Genomic DNA, 20,970 nt, shown 5'->3' with positions numbered 1-20,970 from the left:
TCACTGCAAAAACTCAAAATCTTACCAGGAATATTTGTCTTATTTCTAGTTAAAATGTCTAATTTTAAGTAAAAAAATCTCATTACACTTAAAACAAGAGTCATCACCAGAAAAATAACGTGTTATTTGACCATTTTCACCTGTTCAAGTACATTTTCACTTGAAATAAGTAGAAAAATCTGCCAGTGGGACAAGATTTATCTTCTCATTACAAGCAAAAAAATGTTGTTCCACTGGCAGATTTTTTTTAACTAAAAATTAGACATTTTAACTAGATATAAGACAAATATTCTTGTTAAGATTTTGAGTTTTTGCAGTGTATAATAACTAGTGAAATCGATCATGTTGTTCTGATTTGCATTTGTAGTTATTCTATATGTATTAAGTAATAGAATAATCAGTACAAATGGACACAGAGTAATTCCATAAATGTATTTAAAAAACAAACATTTACATTTTCCCTTGAAGCCAAGGTGTGGCGGCTGCCGTACCGTGCCATACCCAATTGACGCCCCTGCAATAAAACCACAAACAATCCAATATAAACACAAACGTTCCTAAATTGTGAATGAAAGGGAGCAGCTAACCGGACAGTGTCAACTTTTCCAGCAGCTCTGACTGAGTAACCGGAAGTGTGACATAATCAGAGCAAATGGGACACTTGTTTAATAAAACCCTACACGTAGCACATTCAACTCGGCCGTTTACGCAGTCTTGTCATTTAAAATGAGTCATGATGTAGTCTACAGTCTTTTTAAAATATCTCAGAAGGTATACTATTTATTTATTTATTTATTGCATCTTTTTATTTTGTCTTTCTTTCTTTTTTTGATTAAATGTGCGTTTCTCGAGTTAATCCTTAATTTAGTGAGTAAAACATGATGGTTCATTGACAGGGCTGGTCCTGCTGCTCTTGGAGGGGCTCGCAGCAAACAGTCCCCGCCCCGCGCGGTGTCTCACACGGCACTTCCTGCGAGCGTAAACGAGCGGACCCAGCAACCATCCCGAGATAAAGCTCAGTCGCAGCGGCGAGAGAAGGACAACAAACACACGCAGTTTAACGGGATAACACCGCCAGATCACGGTAAGACATCCACGCAAATTCACTTTAATTTATCGAAGATAGTGGTGTGTTAATATGTGGCTCAGTGTGACGGAAGAGCGAAAATGCGTTTGTGCTAATTTCCTCCGGGATAATGGTTAGCTGGTTCATGGGGAGGATGCAGCAGGTTCATAGCTGCTCAATAACATGATTATATAAGATAAATGACCATTGTAAGATAAACCAAAGTTTAAGAGAATATTAATACGATTTACCATTATAATGCTGACTGAGGTGTATTGAAGAAAATGTTTATCCACTGTTGCTTGTTCATAATAATGTTGAACCAAGGGCGTAACCATGGTATAGACATTGGGGGGGTCCAAATGAGAGCCCTCCCTCAGAATCTTTTTTTAAAGGTGCATTTCCCACAGTTCTATGATTTTTATTTATTGACCATCTGAAATCACATTTAAAGGAATAGTCTGCAATTTCTCTGAGATAATAGTGAATAGGATAGCTTCCAGTGGGGAAAAATTACATACCTAAAGCATGTTGATGTAAATATTGTGATTGAAATGACAAAAAGTCCATAGCAGACGATGGACTTTTTATTCCAAGTTATTCTCGACGTTATCGAGGGGTCCCAGAAGAAGAGCGGATTTTTCCTTACTGTAATATTAATGATATGGAAAATGAGTTACATTTTTTATTTTATTGTCCTCTGTATCATGAGCTGCGTCAAAAATTATTTGATAGATGTAAGAATCTGGATTTGATGTGGGTAAGCGATGCTGAGAGACTCAAATGGATTTTTGATCGTAAAATATTTGCACTTGCTGACTATTTGGAGAAAGCGTGGGATAAACGAAGAAAAGTAACATATATTTAAAAATATCCATTCTGGTTTTTGATTTATTTATTTATTTTTGTTTTTCCGGTGTACATTGTGCAGCTCCCAATTAAGTGTGTGTGATATTGTGTATTTGATGATTTTCTGTTTCTGGTGTCTTATAATCCCGTAAAGGGATGGGTCTTCGGACATGACACAAAAATAAAAATTCATTCATTCATTCATTCATTCATTCATTCATTCATTCATTCATTCATTCATTCATTCATTCATCCAAGTTATTTTGTTGATTTGTCTCAAAATGAATGTCTGCACATTTACACTGAAACGTTTAATGTGAATGAAATCATAGATTTGTACAAAGATAAGATGTAAAATCTTGATGTTAATTGAATATATATACAGATTTATTCATTTGACAGTAAAAAATAGTTTAACAGTAAAAGTGCATACAAGAGAACAATTTAAATTTCCCAGTTTCTTAACTCCTCTAAGTGCATTCTTTGTTTTTATTTATTCCATGGTTTCACATACAACGCTTTCTATTGTTTCCTCTGTCGTTTAGCGGTCGGAGCTGGCGCTTCAAACTGAGCCGGCATTACATGGGCGCAACCAAGTATACAATTGGGAGGGGGGTGGTCACACACTTTAGTTTTCCTTATAAACGGAAATAAATTGATCGGTAAATAATCGGAAATAACAAGAGACGGACTGTTGAGCCAGGTTTCATAAAAATAGGAAATATTTAACATATTTATACATAATATTGGGGGGGACAGATTGGTACTTTCCCAGTATTGGAGGGGACACGACTAGGAATGGGCGATATTTTACCGTTCACGATAAACCGTCAAAAAAATTCCCCACGGTAAGAATTTGTCTTGTCACGGTAAAAACGATAAATTCCCGTTGATGATGTTTTTGTGTAAAGTCGAATTTATGGTTCTGCGTTACGTACGTGAAGGAAGGAAGGAAGGAAGGAAGGAAGGAAGGAAGGGGAAGGAAGGAAGGAAGGAAGGAAGGAAGGAAGGAAGGAAGGAAGGAAGGAAGGAAGGAAGGAAGGAAGGAAGGAAGGAAGGAATGAGCCAGAAAGAAAGAAAGAAAGGAGCCAGAAAGAAAGAAAGAAAGGAGCCAGAAAGAAAGAAAGAAAGAAAGAAAGAAATGAGCCTGAAAGAAAGAAAGAAATGAGCCTGAAAGAAAGAAAGAAAGAAAGAAAGAAAGAAAGAAATGAGCTAGAAAGAAAGAAATGAGCCTGAAAGAAAGAAAGAAATGAGCCTGAAAGAAAGAAAGAAAGAAAGAAAGAAAGAAAGAAAGAAAGAAAGAAAGAAAGAAAGAAAAAAGGATAAATTCCCGTTGATGACGTTTTTGTGTAACAAACATGGCGGATCTGAGAGCGAGATAGATTTATAGTTACAAAGGTGGAGTTGAATTAGTATTTTTTTATCGTCATTTTTATCGTTATCGGGATAAATGCCAGAAATTATCGTGATACATTTTTTAGTCCATACCGCCCATCCCTAGACACGACCCCCCCAAAGAATGCGTGGTTACGCCCATGTGTTGAACACAGTCTTATAAATGACAGGGCAATGCTTGTTTTATAATACCTTGTTGTTTTATATTTTTCCTTGAAGGCCATGATGGGGAGGCTGTGTAAGATCGGCCTTTTGTGCCTTCTTATCATGTCTCTCTTGAACACTGAATCAACATGGGCTAAAAAAAGTAGTAGCAGCTCAAGCAGCAAGAAAACCTCATCATCCAGCAATAAGGGGACACAATCAAAACCGTCCAGCTCTCCAGGAAATTACCCTCGGCAGCCACAGAGTCCCAATCGCAACCCCAATCCTTATCCTCCTGGAGGGAGTTACCCTTTCCCGGGAACAGGCAACAAGCAGGGAACAGGCAACACCAATCAAGGAGGATATCCCAGACAAAATCCACCAAGTTATCCAGGAGTTGGTAGCAACCCAAACCAGAATCCTGCAGGTGGCTACCCAGCTGCAGGCGGATACCCGGCAGCTGGAGGGTATCCTAATCAAAATCCAGCCAGAGGGAACTATCCAAATCAATACCCAGCAGCAGGGAACTACCCCAACCAATACCCAGGAAAAGGAAGTAATCCTAACCCTTACCCTGCTGGAGGAAGTTATCCAAATCAGAATCCTGGTAGGAATTATCCTAATAATTATCCAGCAGCAGGTGGTTACCCAGCAGCAGGTGGTTATCCTAACCAAAACCGTGGTGGTTATCCCTACCAGTATCCAGGAGCAGGTGGTTACCCAGTCAGAGGGGGAAATACAGGACCAGGTTATGGCGTACCAGGTTCAAATCCAGGGGGGTATCCAGGCGGGTATCCAGGCGGAGCATATGGTGGTCACCCCAACTGGAATCCAAATAATCAGATCCTGAGTCCCAGGTTTGGTGGAGGAGGCTATGGGGGCTATGGCACGGGTGGTTCTCCTTTCTCTCATTCTGTGCAGAGAATGGGATACCAACCAAAGTCCACAGGTTTTGCCAAAAAAGCCATGGTAGCAGCCGGTGTCGGTGCGTTGGCTGGAATGGCTGTTGGATATGGACTAGGGCGTTTCCCCCGACCGCATTTCAATTTCCGCAACCCTGACGAAGAATACTACTACAACAATTACATGTACCGTCGTTCCCAATCAACAGACAACAGTCAAAAAGACTTTGGCAACGACGAGTACGTCTACAATCCTCCTCCACGTGCAGAGACCTACGAGAGCTTCATGGGTCGCTGCATGAACAGCACTGACAAAGATCAGGATGGGGCTGCTGAGGCAGATGACGATACCGTTAGCATTGAGGAGATCGGGTATCCAGCCCTAATTGAGCAAGTGAAGTCCCGGCGCTGTGTGGAGAAGTACATGAAGTACTCGGAGCGCTTTCTGGAGAAACGAAAATTTGATCAACAGTCTCAGCGAAATCACAGCAGTCTTTTGAGCTACGGAATAAAGCAGCTTTTCACTTCCTGCCTCATGCTGGTGTCTTGTGTGCTCCTGCTGCAGTGAGAGAAACGCACTGCAATCCTGTCAACTACATCCCAAATGGATTTCTATTGTATCCATCATGCCTGCATGCTCAGTTCTTGCTGATGTAAATAAGCTCTGCAGCAGAAGTCATTGAGTTATACTTTCATACAAAACAATCATTAAATCACTGCAGGAAACTAGCAACAGGTAAGGAAAGGCTAGCTTATATGTTTTATATAAGTAAGTTTAGAATGATAATTAAATGATCAATTTTATGTTACACCAGCTCTACTTTTTTCCCTAAAATGGATTAAAACTTTTGTTGTTTAGCACTTTTTAGCTCCAAATTTTGAGCTATGAATACATGAAGAACTAGATGCATGGAACACAATGGAAGGAATTTACTTAATTAATTAAGCTGTTTTCTTTTACTCAGGACAACAATGAAGTTTCTCTCTGTTTTGAAAAAGCCAAGAGAGATAATATGGTTTGCCACCATCTTGCTGAGCTAATGGCGCTATGATAATGCTGGGAGCCATTTGAGAGGAATGATAGGGGTTTTATATTTAGTGGTGCATCATTAAAGGTTCATGATGAGACCACTGAATAGCCACAACATAGGTTACATGTCCATTTCCGGGCAAAGACTGGTCCCTAATAGTGGTTCCATACAAGATTCCGTCCTTACACAATTACTTTAATGCAGTGAATTTTTTTTTTAAGAAAAAAAATTGCATTTCAGTTCCTTTTTTCCTTCAATATAGACTCATTATGAACAGAATGTCTGTGAGAGGGTTAGAAGAAGGAGGGCACAACTGTGGGAAGTTGTTTAAAATGAAGCATGTTTTGATTGAAAAACATTTTAGGGTTTGACTCACCACCCTGGTAACTTAACAAAAAAAATCCTCTAAGATCAAGTTTGCACTCAGATTTTTGAATCAGCTCCTGAAGTGAAAAATATTGTAAAATTGTAAAAAAAAAAAAAATGATAGAAGAGCTGCTCTGATTACTTAAAGACCAGAATGTTGTGAATTTAGGGGGGAAACTTCTATAAAATAGATTTTCTGCATTATGTTTCATTAATTAATGGTCACATATCCTATTGCGGGCCTTGCGATGGACTGGCAACCTGTCCAGGGTGAACCCCTGCCTCTTGCCTGTGATGAGCTGGGATAGGCTCCTGCAGACCCCCGTGATCCTGCAAAGGATACAACGGGTATAGATAATGGATGGATAGATGGATATCCTATTGCGGGATGATAGCGATGGAGTCAAACCTCCCTCACTGCTCCAAATTTTGGAAAATGTATTGAAATATTCTTTGGAGATGTGTCAATATTGAACAGTTTTATTCATCAAAGTAAAACACACTCAAAGGACATACATCAAAATAACACTACAGGTTTCCTCAGTATGAAGGTTTGACAAGCTCTGAAAAACAGGAGGAACCAGATAAATGAGGTCATACGTGCTGTTGCTGCTGAGTCTTGTGAACAGTCCATGCTTTCAGTTTGTGTTAAAAGTTATAATTTTTCTTTCTGTACATATTAGTCATACTTGTCACAGATGGTCCTAAAAAAATATATATCAGTTGAACTGATATATGACTACGTTTACATTGCAGTCAATAACCCTTTTCTAACTGGAATATTAGCAATAACCCAGTTTGCACGGCCATGTAAACACTAATAACCCCTTTGAATAACCGGAATTTGCTCATATTCCAGTTTTTAAAAACCCGAATATGACCCCTGGGTTACTCCTTTTTTCTAACCTGAATATTTGGTCATGTATACGCCTAACGGAATATCCCCATCAAAAGGAACATGAATTTGTTTTCTGCGCATTTTCTTTTCGCAAGGAATCTTGCTCTTTTGAGTCCAGGAAGTTCTTATAAACATGGAGAAACGCAAGACCACGCCACACTTTTGGAGTGAGGAGGAGACTAATCACTTCATAAATGTAATGAAAGATATGAACATTTTGTCATTTGTAAACGGTAGAAAGTACCAGGATAGCGAGAATTACAAAAAGGTGAGCGAAAAGCTGCGCGAAGCAGGATTTGTATGAACGCCAGACCAGATCAAGCCCCGCTGGAAGACGCTGAAAAAGGCGTAATACAGGGCCGAGAAACAAAACGGCTTCTACTGGGCTGTTCATTATGCGCCGTGCTGCTGTTATTGTTGTTGTTTTGAATTTGGATACAGGAAGAAGAAGCGGAAATGACAGGAATTACGTCATGACGTTCTCCGTACGTCGCTGGTTTGATCCAGATATCCCAAATGATGAATTACCAACTATACATGGATAACCCTGTTTGCTCACGCATGTAAACAGATTATTCCGAATGTTTCAGTAACCGGAATATTGACCTTAACCTGAATTTTGACTGCATGTAAACGTAGTCAGTGACGCTTTTTTATTAATGCAGTGGTCAGAGGTTGTGTGTTTGTCCTAACCTGAATCATTTGGTTTGTCCCCATTTTACTCTGGTTTCATTTTCATTTGAAGCATATGTTAATCGTTCAGAAAACACAAATATTATCATGTTTGGTCTGAAATTATTGGAAACGCTAAGCTGTCTTCCCCTAATCAACTTAATCTTCTTGCAGCATCATGAGATGGTCAGATTTTGTTAGTTTTGTACATAGTTTTACTCCAAGCTTTGCTGGCTGTCAAGGTGTACGTACTGTATCTCAGGCAATTACTTTACCTGAGCTTTTTCTACCCCCTTGTGTTTTGAAAGGGGTTAAATGAGCATACAGATTGTCAACCATCCAATTTTAAAGGGAATTGACACTAAAACAAAAGTACCTGTATAAACCCCATTACAAGAATTACCATGGCCTCTTTTTGGTTTGTCTTTATCCATCCAGTGTTTTGCATTTGTTTTCATACTGTATTGTACAGTCCAAGTTAATTAATTTTACTAATTTTGACAAGTTAAGTTGATGTTGAATTTCAGTTTTGCTTTTTAATACCTTGTGGTGTGTAGAATATCTCTGTAAAGTGCACTTATTTTCTGTTTAGACTCGAATGTTCTGTAACTCTGTCTTTGCGTTCATATTTACACCATAGACATCTGGGTGAAGCCATTGTTTTTGACTCACACTTGTAAACTGCTATGAGTAATATAGTTCATCGTGGATGTTTATGAAATAAATAAATAAAATTAATTTCCAAAATGGTTTCTCTGTCTGATAGGTGCAATTCATGTCACATTTCACATATTTTAAAACAATAACATCTAACTGCAGAAACAAGTTATTTACTTTACTAGTTTTTGAGGCTTTTTAAAAAATATTTCTAGACAAGAGGGACTCCTACAGTTTCTTTATTTTAAAGATGTTCACTGACACCATGCTGAGCACTAAAAAACATATTCACACACATTCAAAAGCAGTTATCGCTGTTTTCTGTTAATTGTAGTTACTCCCATTCATATCCAAGTAGGGCTGTTCGATTAATCGATTTTAAATCGTAATCGCGATTATGTAATTAGAACGATGTTAAAACGTGAAAATCGTAAAATCGATTTTTCACTTTTTTTTTATTTTTTTACCTTGTCTGCACACATATTAGTGATTGATACCATATTAATGATTAATGTCTTGTTTTATTTAATTGGAAATATAACTTACTGTATGTTTGCAAGTGCTGATTTGCTGATTTTTTTTTCAGAGATAAAACTTTATATTTTATTATATTTTGTAAAACTTTTTTTCAACTTATTTTACAGAGTTTTGCACTTTATTCATTCATTTTTGGTTTAATAAGAGCAAAGTTTGCACTTAAAGCCCAATGGGGCAAATGTTCAATAAAAAACAGCATATTTGAAATAATTTCTTTGCCTTTTGTCAATTCACAAAATAATCGTAATCGTAATCGAAAATCGGATTTTGAGAGAAAAAAATCGAGATTTTATTTTTGGGCAAAATCGAACAGCCCTATATCCAACATATTGACTTTTTTGGACAAACTGATACATTTTGAGTTCCTGTGAGTGTGTTTGATCTAAGAAAGCTAAAGCCTTTAAAAATGAAAAATCTCTGAAAATGTGGCCTCAGCATCCAAACGTAATAAGTTGATAACAGTATTATGATCATATTAATAAACATCAGAAAGGATATTTTGTTCAAGGCTTTATTAAAGATCAAATTGTTATTAGATTGCTTTCTCATTCATTAGACATCAGATTAAATGTCTCTTATCCAGGCTGTTGTGAGAAAAGGCACCACATGTCCAAGCGTGACAAAGATGCTAGTCATGGGAGCAGGAGCAGCCCCTCTAACAAAGGATCTCCAGAAAGACTGGTTGTTGTATTTTTGGGTTTCCTGGTAATGTGGCTGTTGATGTTGCCCAGAAGAGCCGGTCTTATGACCGTGATGGCTCCCATGTTTTGGCCTCCCAAGGATCTTAAGCCCAAACCCGGTGCCTGTGCCACCCAACATCCCTGCAGCTGCTGCTCCTGCCCACTTCATGCCCTGCTTGGGGAGGCCTCGACCCTGGGAGGGGGATGATGATTTGTCACCGTCACTTTTTCCACTTTTTCCACGGAAGATCCCTCCTCGTTTACTGTACGCATACTGCGCTCCTGGGCACAAAGCTGCCACAAGCAACATCAAAGCCCAGAACGAGAGAAGCCTCTGCTGGCCAGCCATTACTGGAGAGCTGCAAACACAAAAAAGTAACTATGGGTGGAAAAATCCCTTTTTTTTCTTTCACTTGAGATGTGAAAATCTTCTCAGAAGGACATTACACCAATATTTATGCATTCTATTTTCCACAGGCAACAGGGAGAGTTCGGAGAGTGTTGGTAGGGATTCTGCCTGCTAAGTGGCTTTTGATTTACTGTCACTGCACAAACAAAAGTCACATGTTCACTAACACAACAGACATCCAGAATGATCCACATGCTCTGTTAACACCAGGATTAGCTGAGTATAATGTAATGCACTTTTCTCCTTTTTATGATGCCTTTCTTTATCCAGGATCTGATGAATAGCCAAATATTTCTATGGGTTGTCACAAAACATAGCAGTTGTGTGGAAATATAATTATATACATAGTTGCAGTGATTTTAAACAAAGTTTTTCTAAAGGTGACATCAAGTAGTGTATTTAAATCTAAATATATATTATTAAAAATAATAGACAAATACAAATGTTATGGCTATAAACATCTTAGATTAAATAACAATAATATTTTATAAAGAATAGATGAGAGATTATACCTTTCTGACTGGTCACTCAGAGATGATGTGGTTCTAGAGTGGTAGTCCTTTTTCAAAGCACCACACATGAAAGTGCTGGGGCATGGAGGGTTCATGATCAATTCCATAGCATCATCCAGCATGCTGCATAGCTCCGCCCCAAAACAAACCCTGTTGTACTATTGGTTGTAGATCAATAATACAAAATAGGTTCAATGTATTTTGCTGATGGTGGTGTTTCCAGTGTGAGTTTTCTCCCATTATTCAGCACATAAAAAAGCTGGTGCAAAAACAGATTACTGTCTGCATCAATTTTCTTTCTTTTTTAGAACCTGATTATTGCATCTAATTCTTTCTATTCAATTCAATGAATCCTCAATGGGTTATTTTATATTTCAGTAAAGTAAGTCAGTCAGTAATCTAGCTTCTTTAAGAGGCTAGATTACTGACTAGATGATTGTAGCTGTGGGCTTGAAGGATCTCCTGAAGCTTGTCTGCATTGCAGCCGATATAAAGACGCCTCTGATTGAAGACACTTTGTATTGAATTATTTTGTGAAGAGGATGCAGTATCCTCCATTATGTTTTTTTTATGACGCATCCTTCTTTGCACAGTCAGCATTTGAAGCACCAGAACAGTTTCTAGAGCCAATCTTGTAGAAGATATGTTACACCTTTCTGCAAATACAGAAGGATATGCTTTCTCAAGAAGTCAAGAGCAGTATTTGCTGTTTCTTCTTGTAGACAGCATCAGTGTTGTGTCTCCAGTCCAATCTGGACAACAGATTATCCAAAGTAGCTTTGGATAAAAGCGTCTGCTAAATGACAGTAGTGAATGACAGTAGTAGATGAACACCAAGGTTCCTTTTCTCCCCTGATGGAAATAGTGTTTGACATATTCCTGGTCCTCCTAAAATTTACAACAATTTCCTTTGTTCTGTCCACATTTAAGATTAGGTGATCGATTCCTGATCATGCCATAAAGAAGTCCACCAGTTCTCTGTACTCAGTCTCCTGTCCATTATGGATACACAACACAACTGCAGAATCATCCAGGTATTTCTGGTGATGACAGGACTCTGATCTATCCCAGAGGGCTGAGGTATACAAAGTGAAGAGATTAGATGAGAATAGAGTCCCCCTGTGGCACTCCGGATGGGTAGTCAGTCACAAAAGCGGTAGGCTGTTTATCTGAAAGTCAGTAAATCGAGTGATTGTGCAGGTATGTACCTGTGTCTTCAGGAGTTTCTTACTTAAGAGAGCAGGCTAAATAATGTTGAATGCACTGAATAAATCTCAAAGTAATATAATATTAGTCCCACTAAGGGAGTTATGTGGTTGGCAGTTTGTTTTGGACAGATGTTCTTCAAATTTGTACAAAAAGATCTGGATCAGGATTTGAATCCAGGAAACTCTTTTTAAGTCTAGGCTTAAATATTAATTGGGCCTACTTTTTCTGGACAATTTGTGCTCAAATCCTGTATTTCTTTAAATTACTTTGCACAGTTGCTATATGTTTCCTCAATACTTCCATCATAACTGATGGCAAATAGTTACAACAGGAAATCAAAATCTTCTGACTTCACTTAATTGGTCTGGTCACAGCTGAAGATCTTAGCTGTTTGATTCAAAAACCCATTGTATAAGAATGCAATTTTTTTCTGTATGAAATACCAAGAAAGTGATGTAGAGGAATAGAGGATCTCAAATAATTTAGAACAAAAGAGATCACTGTTCAAAAAGAAAAAGAAACTATTCAGTAGGCTATCAATTGGGAAGAAATTAAACAGATGTATGAAGATCAGCTTTTTGTCATTATAAAGGAGCCTCCTGAGGGAGCATTTTATACAAGTGGAGCTTTGTTGTCTCTAACATGTATAGTGATGTTGAAGTGGAAAACATCCATGCAGGAAGTTGCTTAAAACTTTATTTATTGCTTTTTTAAAGCTTCACAGTTACAGAAACATCAACATATAACGCAACAAATTTTACATAGTTAATTTAAATGCTGTATATTCCAATTTATATTGGGTAAACATGTTTCATTACATATTTCATACAAGGTGGATATTCCATTTCTTTGCCCTCGTACAGTTTGGTGCAAATAAGGCCCAAACCAAAGATAGGTCTCCCATTGTACATAACAGCTTTTTCCCCCTTCACAGTGTGATACAGCCACAAAAGTATATGATTTAAAAACACAAAACAGCCTTTGTTTGTGTCTTAGATGTTTGCCTCACATGCTTTTTAATGTCAGGGAAACAAGCATGCTTGTCTTACAATGATGTTTTTCCTTCATGTGCAGAAACAAAGAGCAAAGCAATCATGCATTCTTCTCCAGGTGATTTGGAGGATCCTGCACATTTCTCTGCATGTTTGTTTAGAAATATAATAATGTTTGCCAGTTTGTATTTGTCTGTATCCTATGTGTTACATGGCTAAATATCTCCCCCTGAAGATGAATGCTACTGCTAAGGCTCAGAAACTTGGGGCTGGAAGCACTTTGTTATTATTCAACAGTTTCACACAGACACTAGATGACATTCTCAAAGAGTTGCATGGAAGCCATTATATCTTCATCCTGTAGAAAAATGAACAGAAACCATCTTGAGCAAGAAAAAAGTACAAGAGCACCATCACTTGCTATGAGATTGATGCTGATGATGGATGTACCTTTTGGCAGGTTTCAATGAATTCCTCTATTGTCACCATACCGTCTCTGTTTCGATCCATTTTCTAAAATTTAAAGGAAGGAAGGAAGTTATTGGTGAATTAAAGTACAACAGGTTGTGAATTAATCAAGCTCATTCTTGGTTTATGAACGTCATGTAAGTTAAGACTTTTTGAAAAGCATGTTGTCATTTTTATTTTACGGAGTTTCTCAAAAAAATGTTTAAGCTAGGTCGACTTTTTTTAAAAAAAGCACTATCATTACAAACTACCATAACATGCACAGTTTGGTAGTAAATCATTGCACTTTATGTATGCACTAATACAGACTTTGCCATTTTGTGGATTAAACATACCTGGAAGAATTTCTCCACATGCTCATGAGGAGTTTCATCTCGCAGACTGGGTGAAGTGTGCCTGCCCATCATGTCATAGATGGATGTCATTATTGCCAACATTTCCTGCAGGAAGAAGACAACAGTCTGACACAGTGCTTCTGTATAAGTCATGACAATGCAACAGATCTCAAGCTCTTTTTTTCCTCATGAGAATTATTTATTGGCTGTACCTCCTTTGTGATGTAGCCGTCCCTGTTGATGTCATACAGATTAAAAGCCCAACGAAGTTTCTCTGTAACAGAGCCTCTAAGCAGAACAGACAATCCTAACACAAAGTCCTGTAAGTGCAATTTTAAGATTAGAATTTTCTTTAAGCAACAAAATAAATGGTCTTAAAACTGTAAGATACCATTAAACATACAGCGCCTGATATACTCGCCTCAAATCTGATGGAACCACTCCTGTCCATGTCAAATGCATTGAAAAGGAAATGTGCGTAAGTGGTGGCATCTAAAAACATAATGGATACGAGATTAATATTTTAAAGTCCATGGTCTCTGTGTAAAATTAATGTTTGTTGTTACTGTAACTGCTGCTAACTTATTTTCTTTTGTGATCTGGGTTTAGTCAAGAACAGCAAATTTACTTTTGCTGTTTCAAGTGGGCGTCTGGCAAATGTAAATGCCCCTTGTAGACATTATGCTGCCTATCCATATGTTTACATCTTGTGTTACATACACATGACATACTTTACCTCCTTGAGGAAAGAACTGTGAATAGATGGTTTTGAATGTTTCTTCATCTACCAACCCAGTGGGACATTCCTATAAACAATTTATAAAAACAAAACAAACACAGAAGGCATAAAAGGAGCACACGTTTTGTAATGATCAAAACAATGATTTCTAATTGTTAACATTAGTCACATGAATTATCTTTTGTCAATCACAGAGAATATTATAAAAATGAAAAATTGAAATAAATCATGTAAATAGATTGGAATAGAGGATGATGTTGCTTCACCCCTGTAGCAGGGACCATGAGATATACAACTAACTGACAACATTTCTCATGGTTCATTAACATTTCTACTTCTCTATCACTCAGAAAAGGCCATGTCTAGAAGTTCAAAAGACCTGGGGCCTCATCTATAAAGCTTGCTTGCGCACAAAAAGGGCCTGAAAGATGTGCAAGCCACCTTCTACACAAAGGCTGGGATCTAAAAAGAAAAAAACTAACCGAAAGATCTGCGTATCCCTACGGCAACCCCGAACCTCCCGTAATAATTTACTTAAGACACGGGGAACTGGCGACGCAGGCTGTGAGGTGGTGAAATGAAGCCAGATTCATGTCATACTCTTAATAATGTCATCACATATCACAACATATATCAGACTTATAATAAAATAGCACTGATCGTGTTCCTCTGTGTGTGAAGCTCAGCGTCAGTCAGGACTCTGGTGCTGCTGCTGCTGCAGCCGCGGTGACACGCCGGGAACCTCCTTCACCCACCGCTTTGGGTGAAGGAGGGGCTTCGTAGAGCGTTTAGGGGCTCCACGGAGCCCCTCATTTCTTCCCTAAAGGGAAACAGATTTTTTTATATATATAATGATTTTTACGCGCGCGTGAAACCTTTACGTGTGGGTGTAAGCCTAAATTAGGGTTTAAAACGACGCAGAGCCTACGGTGTAGGGTACGCAGCGACGCACCCCTACGCCGTAGGCTCTGCGTTGGTGACGCGTAACCATAAACCCGCCCTGAGCAGCTCTGAGGGGAGAGAGGAGAGGGGAGGGGAGGGGGGGGAGCGGGGCTGTCGGGCTGTTCTCGCATCGCCTTCGCACAGAGTGTCTGGATGATTTGCAATTACAGGCTGAGCCTACCGTTAGTTTTTAAACTGTAAAAAGTGGGGGGGACAAAAACATGATTTTGAAAAGACGGGGGGCCATGTCCACCCTGTTGCGCCAGGGGACTCACAGCGTTTAGCGCAGCAACTGCGTGCTGCCACTCACTCGCTTTAATTAATTTATACTATTTATATACTCTTTCTACTTTTAATGTCACCACCAAATAATGTGGTTTTCCTGTCCTCCACCTCATCCACAACATCTAGATCTCAGATCTCAGTGAAATTCAGTGGCACGGTGGCTGGACTCGTCTCATTCATTCTGACGCCAAACAGGCTGCAGGAAGCTGCTGCGCATGCTCAGCAGGCTCATCCATATGCAAATACTACTTTGTATTACGCTTTTAAGGTAAAAAGTGGGCGTGTAGAGGGCGGGATATGAGGCAGATTCAGCTGCGCAGCCTTCCAGCTGGACTGTGATTTATAAAGCGAACATTGCGTGCAAGTGTGCGTGCACATGGTTTTATTGATCCGGATTTTTTTTTGCGCCCGCCATTTTCGGCTTTTGGGTGTACGTGCACTTTTAGTATGACTCCTACGCAGTCCATTTTAAATGATGCCCCAGGTTAGGGTTATAATTAAAATACATGGTTTAGTTAAAACACTGTGATGGACGGGGTACCTGTATCCCATCTGTTGCCCAATGATATTTGGGATAAGTTTTAACCACTAGTAGCTGATTATTACTACAAAACCACTCATACTATCAATGTTTACACTGTAAAACTAACTCTAACTCTAAACTAAGAAATCTTGTGCCAGTGCCACAGCCAGTGACATTGCTGGTTAACATGCTTAAACTGTCTGTAACACTGCAGACCATAAAGAAGTCCTCCAAGAGCATGACAACTAATTCTGTCCTGATTTGTTAAACCAAAACTACAAATTTGACTAAGAATTGTCACTTAATCTGCTGATGTTTTTCATACATTTTTGAAACCTCTGTAAAGTGACTGGAGCTCCTTCCTGGTGAACTGCGTCTGGGCTTGGAGCTGCTCAAGGCCCTCTGGTTGGTGACGGACCATGGAGAGCTCGAGGTCATTGTCAACGCTGTCTGTCACATGAAAAAAGAGGGAACGAGAAGAAAGGGGGGAAGAGGAAAAGAGGAAGGAAGCAGCAACAAGAAAGAAAGAAAAAGAACAAAAAAAGAAAGAAAGGTAGGTCGAGGATAGAGCTTCAAATTCTGGAAAAATAATTGGATAACACAAAAAAAGAAAGAAAGCTCACCATCTTTATGCAAACAAAATGAAAAATTTAAACCATATAGGGATTACAGGAGGAAAGGAAGGACAAGGGAACGGGTGGGAGATACAGTGGCAACGTAAGGTAATAGTTTCACCAGAAAATTGAATTGATAAAATAGATAGGAACAGATGCAGGAGAGATAGGAAAAAAGGTAACTGGGTCATGTAAGAATATGCAACCAAAGTATTGTTAGGAGGAAATAATGTACACTTTAGTGCATAAAAGTAGTTTGCGGAGGTCTGAATTTCTACCTCGTTGCAGACACATCGCAGTGACATAGTTTTAAACATTCATTTACATGGATCATTCAAAAAGACCTTTGACCAAATTGTTTATGCTAGTTAGCGACAAATACAGTAGACATATTTTTCAAGATTAAGTCTTATTGGTGTAACTCATAGTGTTTGGAAAAGATTAGTGCCCATGTGTGGAACTTTTTTTCTCTTTCTTTCTTTAGTTTTTTTGCTTAAGGCACTTTTTTTATAGATCAAATTGTAACTCAGAAAAGTTGTTCTTGTGAGTAAATTGTCAGGAGTGTGAAACAATGTTTCATCTCCTTTTTCATAAGTTTTTAAGATTAATGTTGTCTACATGTTACAGTTTTACCAAGACAATTCTGACATAAAAAAGGGCAACAAGTAACAATTCCAAATGGAGCTTTTCACATGAGCTAAAAGTACTCCTCACTATTTAGTAAGTGAGGAAATATGTGATAGAGTGACGATCCATGTTACTGGCAACACCTGCTTGACCAGTGGGTGTCCACAATGAGAAAAACTTTAGGTATTCAAAAACACAAAACTCAAAAGGTTAATAGATATTGAAGGGGACAGCTGGGGTAAACTGAAAATACGTGACCATAACAGAGGAAGAATCCTTTAGGTACTCACCATCACATTAATGTAAAACAAACGGATGTGAAAAACATCAGGGTGACATTATGGTGATCAGTAAGTGAGAAGAAAAGAAGATATTTACAGTAATATTAAAGCATATGACTTGAAAACTGTTATATAGTTTGCATAATATTAAAAAATACGTTTACTTATTTTAATTTTTCTTAAACACATATTCTTGCACACACTTAACTTAAACTAGCACAAAGGCAACATTTCAAGATTTGGAAACTATGCACATTTGACATGTAATCAAAGCAACATGTTTTAATAATAATAATAATGACTTGGATTTATATAGCGCCCTTCTAGGCACCCAGTGCGCTTTACAGAAATCATTATTCATCCATACACATCCTCACTGGTGGTGGTAAGCTACATTTGTAGCCACAGCTGCCCTGGGGCAGACTGATGGAAGCGTGGCTGCCATATCGCGCCTAACGGCCCCTCCGACCACCACCAAACATTCATACACATTCACACGAGGCAAGGTGGGTAAGGTGTCTTGCCCAAGGACACTACGACAGCAAACTGGGACAGAGCGGGATTCGAACCGCCGACCTTCCGATCATTGGACGACCCGCTCTACCACCTGAGCTACTGCTGCCCCCCCAAGTTAACCAAGTTGGGGAAAAAAAGAAGAATAGAAAAAGGTTGGAGCGCCTCACTAATTAGGTTAAAAGTCCTGCAGTCAACATAGTTGCACACCTCTGAGTCTATTTTTCGTATCTGTGGTTGAGAACTCATAACAAGAGAAGGAAAATTAAAGAAATGTTCATGGACAAGCTAAAAGGACGGAGGAAGTTGAATGAAAAATAGAAGAAGAATAAGAAAGAAACATAGTCTGAATGAAACTTTGAGCAGGGAACTGTGGCAGGTTAGGGTATAATGATTTGGTAAATAAGAAACCCAGGGAGGGAAGAGTCAGGTGTTTTTGGACAATGGCAAAACATTTTGATCTTGCCTCTATGCATCACCACAATGTATTTGCAATACAACAGTCAGGATGTGAGTAAAATGTAGACTTGCAGCTTTAATTTAATAGGTTTGATAAATGCATGCCATTTACCATTGAGGAAGAATAGTCATTTTAGGCAATGTACCTCTATATTCAGGGGCTGAAAAGTATTTGAAACATTGACTGAAAAGAAGTTGATTCCCCAGGTGTCGTTCATTCCCTCTTTACTTCAAAACAAATGAAACAGATTAAATGTTGGGAGTTGATGTCTGACCAAAGGTCAACTCAATATACTGAGTTGACTTTTGGCAACTGATCTACTGGAGTTACAAATGTGAAGTTCAAGATCTCAATGCCAGTAAGGGAGGCCATTGTTAGGCTAAGAAAACAACATTAATCTCGTTAAAAATCCCTAAGTGTGGCCAAGTAAACAGTTTGGTATTCATAAAAAGTGTCAGTGTCTACATCTACAATCAAGAGATGAACCTCATAGATGTAAATACTGAGGATTTACTACACGGTGCAAACAGAAGAAGCGGAGAGCTAGATTAAACTTTCCTAAAAAACATCAACATAAACATGTTCCAAAGCATACCGCATCATGTGTCAAACATGGTGGAGGTAGTGTTATGGTATGGACATGTCAATGAAATGAGCTCACTGGTATTTTGTTGATGATGTGAATGTTGACAGAAGTAGCTACATTAATTCTGAGATGTATAGAAATATACTCTGCTCACATTCAGCCAAATTCTATGAAACTGACAGGACAGCGCTTCTGGATAATGAAGAAGACACTCGATACTTTTTGGAGGCAAATAAATGGGACACTCCTCCAACATTGCAGCTTATCGGTTACTGAAGAGGAAACTGAAGGCAGAAAGGTCCACATATAAGCAGTATCTGAAGCTGGCTGCAGTGCAGAGCCCCAGACTTCTGTCATTTATTGAATGTAAAGTAGTTTCATTCAAGTATGAAGAAGTATGGTTACATTTCCAATTATGTCACTTTGTTCAAATACATGGAAGTCTTTGGAAATAGAGGTGCTTGAGGCGGTTGTAATTCCCAAATGGAAGATGTATTATATTATTGTAAAACACATATTTCAAATACATTCTGATGGAGCATAAAGAAAAAAGTCATAAAAAGAGCTGTCATTGTCCAAATATTTCTGAACTGACTGTGAGAGGGAGGTGATGATGTGGTGAGAACAGAGCAGTCTTGTAACCGACAAAACACATGGGGAGCATGTTCACATGGTCAGCAAAACACAAACTAACAAGAAATAAACGCACTTGCACAGTAAGAAAAACATAAATAAGAGACATATTTCATGCACTGCTATAATCTATATTATCCATCTCTATTCAAAGAAAATGTTTGTGAATCTAAATGAGTCTAACAATTAAGGAGCTCATACAAGCACAAATGGAAAAATATTTCACTCCTAAATTAAAGCAGTTTAAAAAGCAGTTTAAAAGAAGAGGTGATGGAACAAAGTGCTTCTGTCCCAACTTTTATGAAAGATGTTCCTGGGATTACATTCAAATTGAGCATAGACTGATAGTTACATCTCATTTGAAAACTATTTTAAAATAGAGCCTTTAAGCAATGTGAAAATCAAAAGACTCGGTTTTGATTCACATTGTACCAAACCGTACCAATGCATCTGAGCGTGTGCAGAAGCATTGAAAGTGTTAGAAATGACTTCCCTACTTGTATGATGGAGGAATAAATATGTTGATTAAAGTCTTACTGCAGACATAAAATATAATCTTTTGTATTTGACATTTTACTATAAACAACATGATAATATTGCTGCAGAGCTGCAGATCGATCCTACTCTTACCTTTAAGTGACAAAGGCTCCCAAATTCCAAACTGTTTAAGCACAACAATGAATAGTCCGACAACGGCAGCAATGGCCATTACTTCCATACCCTCCAATCCCATTGTCGGCTTGCATTAGATATCACCCAGGTAAAAGCCCTTCCAAATATAGAAAGAATAAAATAAAATAAAATAAAATAAAATAAGATAAAAACAACAACTTCAGTTTCACATAGGCTTCTTTTACTCTAAACTGATTACTTTGGGGGAGCAGCTTGCATCTACAAACATCTTCTGCTGCCTATCATCTTCTTCTTCTTCCATCCGCCTCCTTTTATTTATCAGGGCTATTGTACTGGCATCAGCAGTTATTACTTTACTTACTGACCAGCTGAGAAAAAAAGAAGATAAAAGCACGTCTGCAGAGTATGCTCCTTTAAGTAAACAGGTCCAAAGTCCATCATGTGCATCAGAGAAGAAATACCACAGGATTGGACTCTTAATTCCTACAAATCTTTTACAGTATTCTGCGCTTGCAAACATGCCAGCTCTGCATCCTGGTTCAGTTTAGTATCAACTCTGAGCTCCACTTCTGCTTGCTCCACTTCACTCTGGCCTTAGCAGCGTGTGTGTAAATGTGTATTTGAAGCTGCTTATAATGGGAGGGGTGATTTGTGGAGGAATTTCTTCACTAATAGAATATGATTGACTTTCATATATGTCTTTACTTGCGCGTTCATTGCAGGGCAGGAAAACTGTAAAACGAAGCATTGATCCACATCTGCTGACGACTGGGATATGAACAGCACTTAGAGTAAGTGGTACTGCTCGTGTCTCCGGACTTCAGCAATACTTACACTCAATAAGTCAGATGGTTTTTCTCAGACCTGACAAAATATGAAAGTGCTGCGCCTGTACAAGCAGTGCTTTATAACATTGTAATAAAGGTGGGGAGACTTCTATCCATAGTACAACACCTCACCTTAGCTGTAAATATTATTATAGCGTTTTTGTAAAATGCTACACAAATTTGAG

At 38.5% G+C, this 20,970-nt stretch overlaps 3 protein-coding genes across 3 annotated transcripts; 1 reads left to right on the top strand and 2 right to left on the bottom strand.

Moving 5' to 3' along the window:
• Positions 1–954: 954 nt before the first annotated feature.
• Positions 955–5,054, top strand: LOC133455271 (calcium-binding protein P-like). The gene is made up of 2 exons (XM_061734228.1): positions 955–1,084; positions 3,530–5,054. The coding sequence occupies exon 2, from the start codon at positions 3,533–3,535 to the stop codon at positions 4,922–4,924; it is 1,392 nt and encodes a 463-aa protein (XP_061590212.1). The 5' UTR covers positions 955–1,084; positions 3,530–3,532; the 3' UTR covers positions 4,925–5,054.
• Positions 5,055–8,997: 3,943 nt separating this feature from the next.
• On the bottom strand, positions 8,998–10,206 carry sprn2 (shadow of prion protein 2). Its single transcript, XM_061734230.1, has 2 exons — positions 10,119–10,206; positions 8,998–9,556 (listed from the first exon to the last, which is right to left on the bottom strand). The coding sequence occupies exons 1-2, from the start codon at positions 10,184–10,186 to the stop codon at positions 9,082–9,084; spliced, it is 543 nt and encodes a 180-aa protein (XP_061590214.1). The 5' UTR covers positions 10,187–10,206; the 3' UTR covers positions 8,998–9,081.
• Positions 10,207–12,050: 1,844 nt separating this feature from the next.
• On the bottom strand, positions 12,051–20,319 carry LOC133454668 (calsenilin-like). Its single transcript, XM_061733391.1, has 8 exons — positions 19,956–20,319; positions 15,937–16,061; positions 13,859–13,928; positions 13,544–13,614; positions 13,335–13,442; positions 13,123–13,227; positions 12,770–12,832; positions 12,051–12,677 (listed from the first exon to the last, which is right to left on the bottom strand). Exons 1-8 carry the CDS (start codon positions 20,056–20,058, stop codon positions 12,630–12,632), a joined length of 693 nt encoding a protein of 230 aa, XP_061589375.1. The 5' UTR covers positions 20,059–20,319; the 3' UTR covers positions 12,051–12,629.
• Positions 20,320–20,970: the final 651 nt, after the last annotated feature.

Source organism: Cololabis saira, chromosome 11 (genome assembly GCF_033807715.1).
Source record: "Cololabis saira isolate AMF1-May2022 chromosome 11, fColSai1.1, whole genome shotgun sequence".
NCBI classification, from domain to species: domain Eukaryota; kingdom Metazoa; phylum Chordata; class Actinopteri; order Beloniformes; family Belonidae; genus Cololabis; species Cololabis saira.
This window is presented reverse-complemented; position numbering and strand designations above follow the sequence as displayed.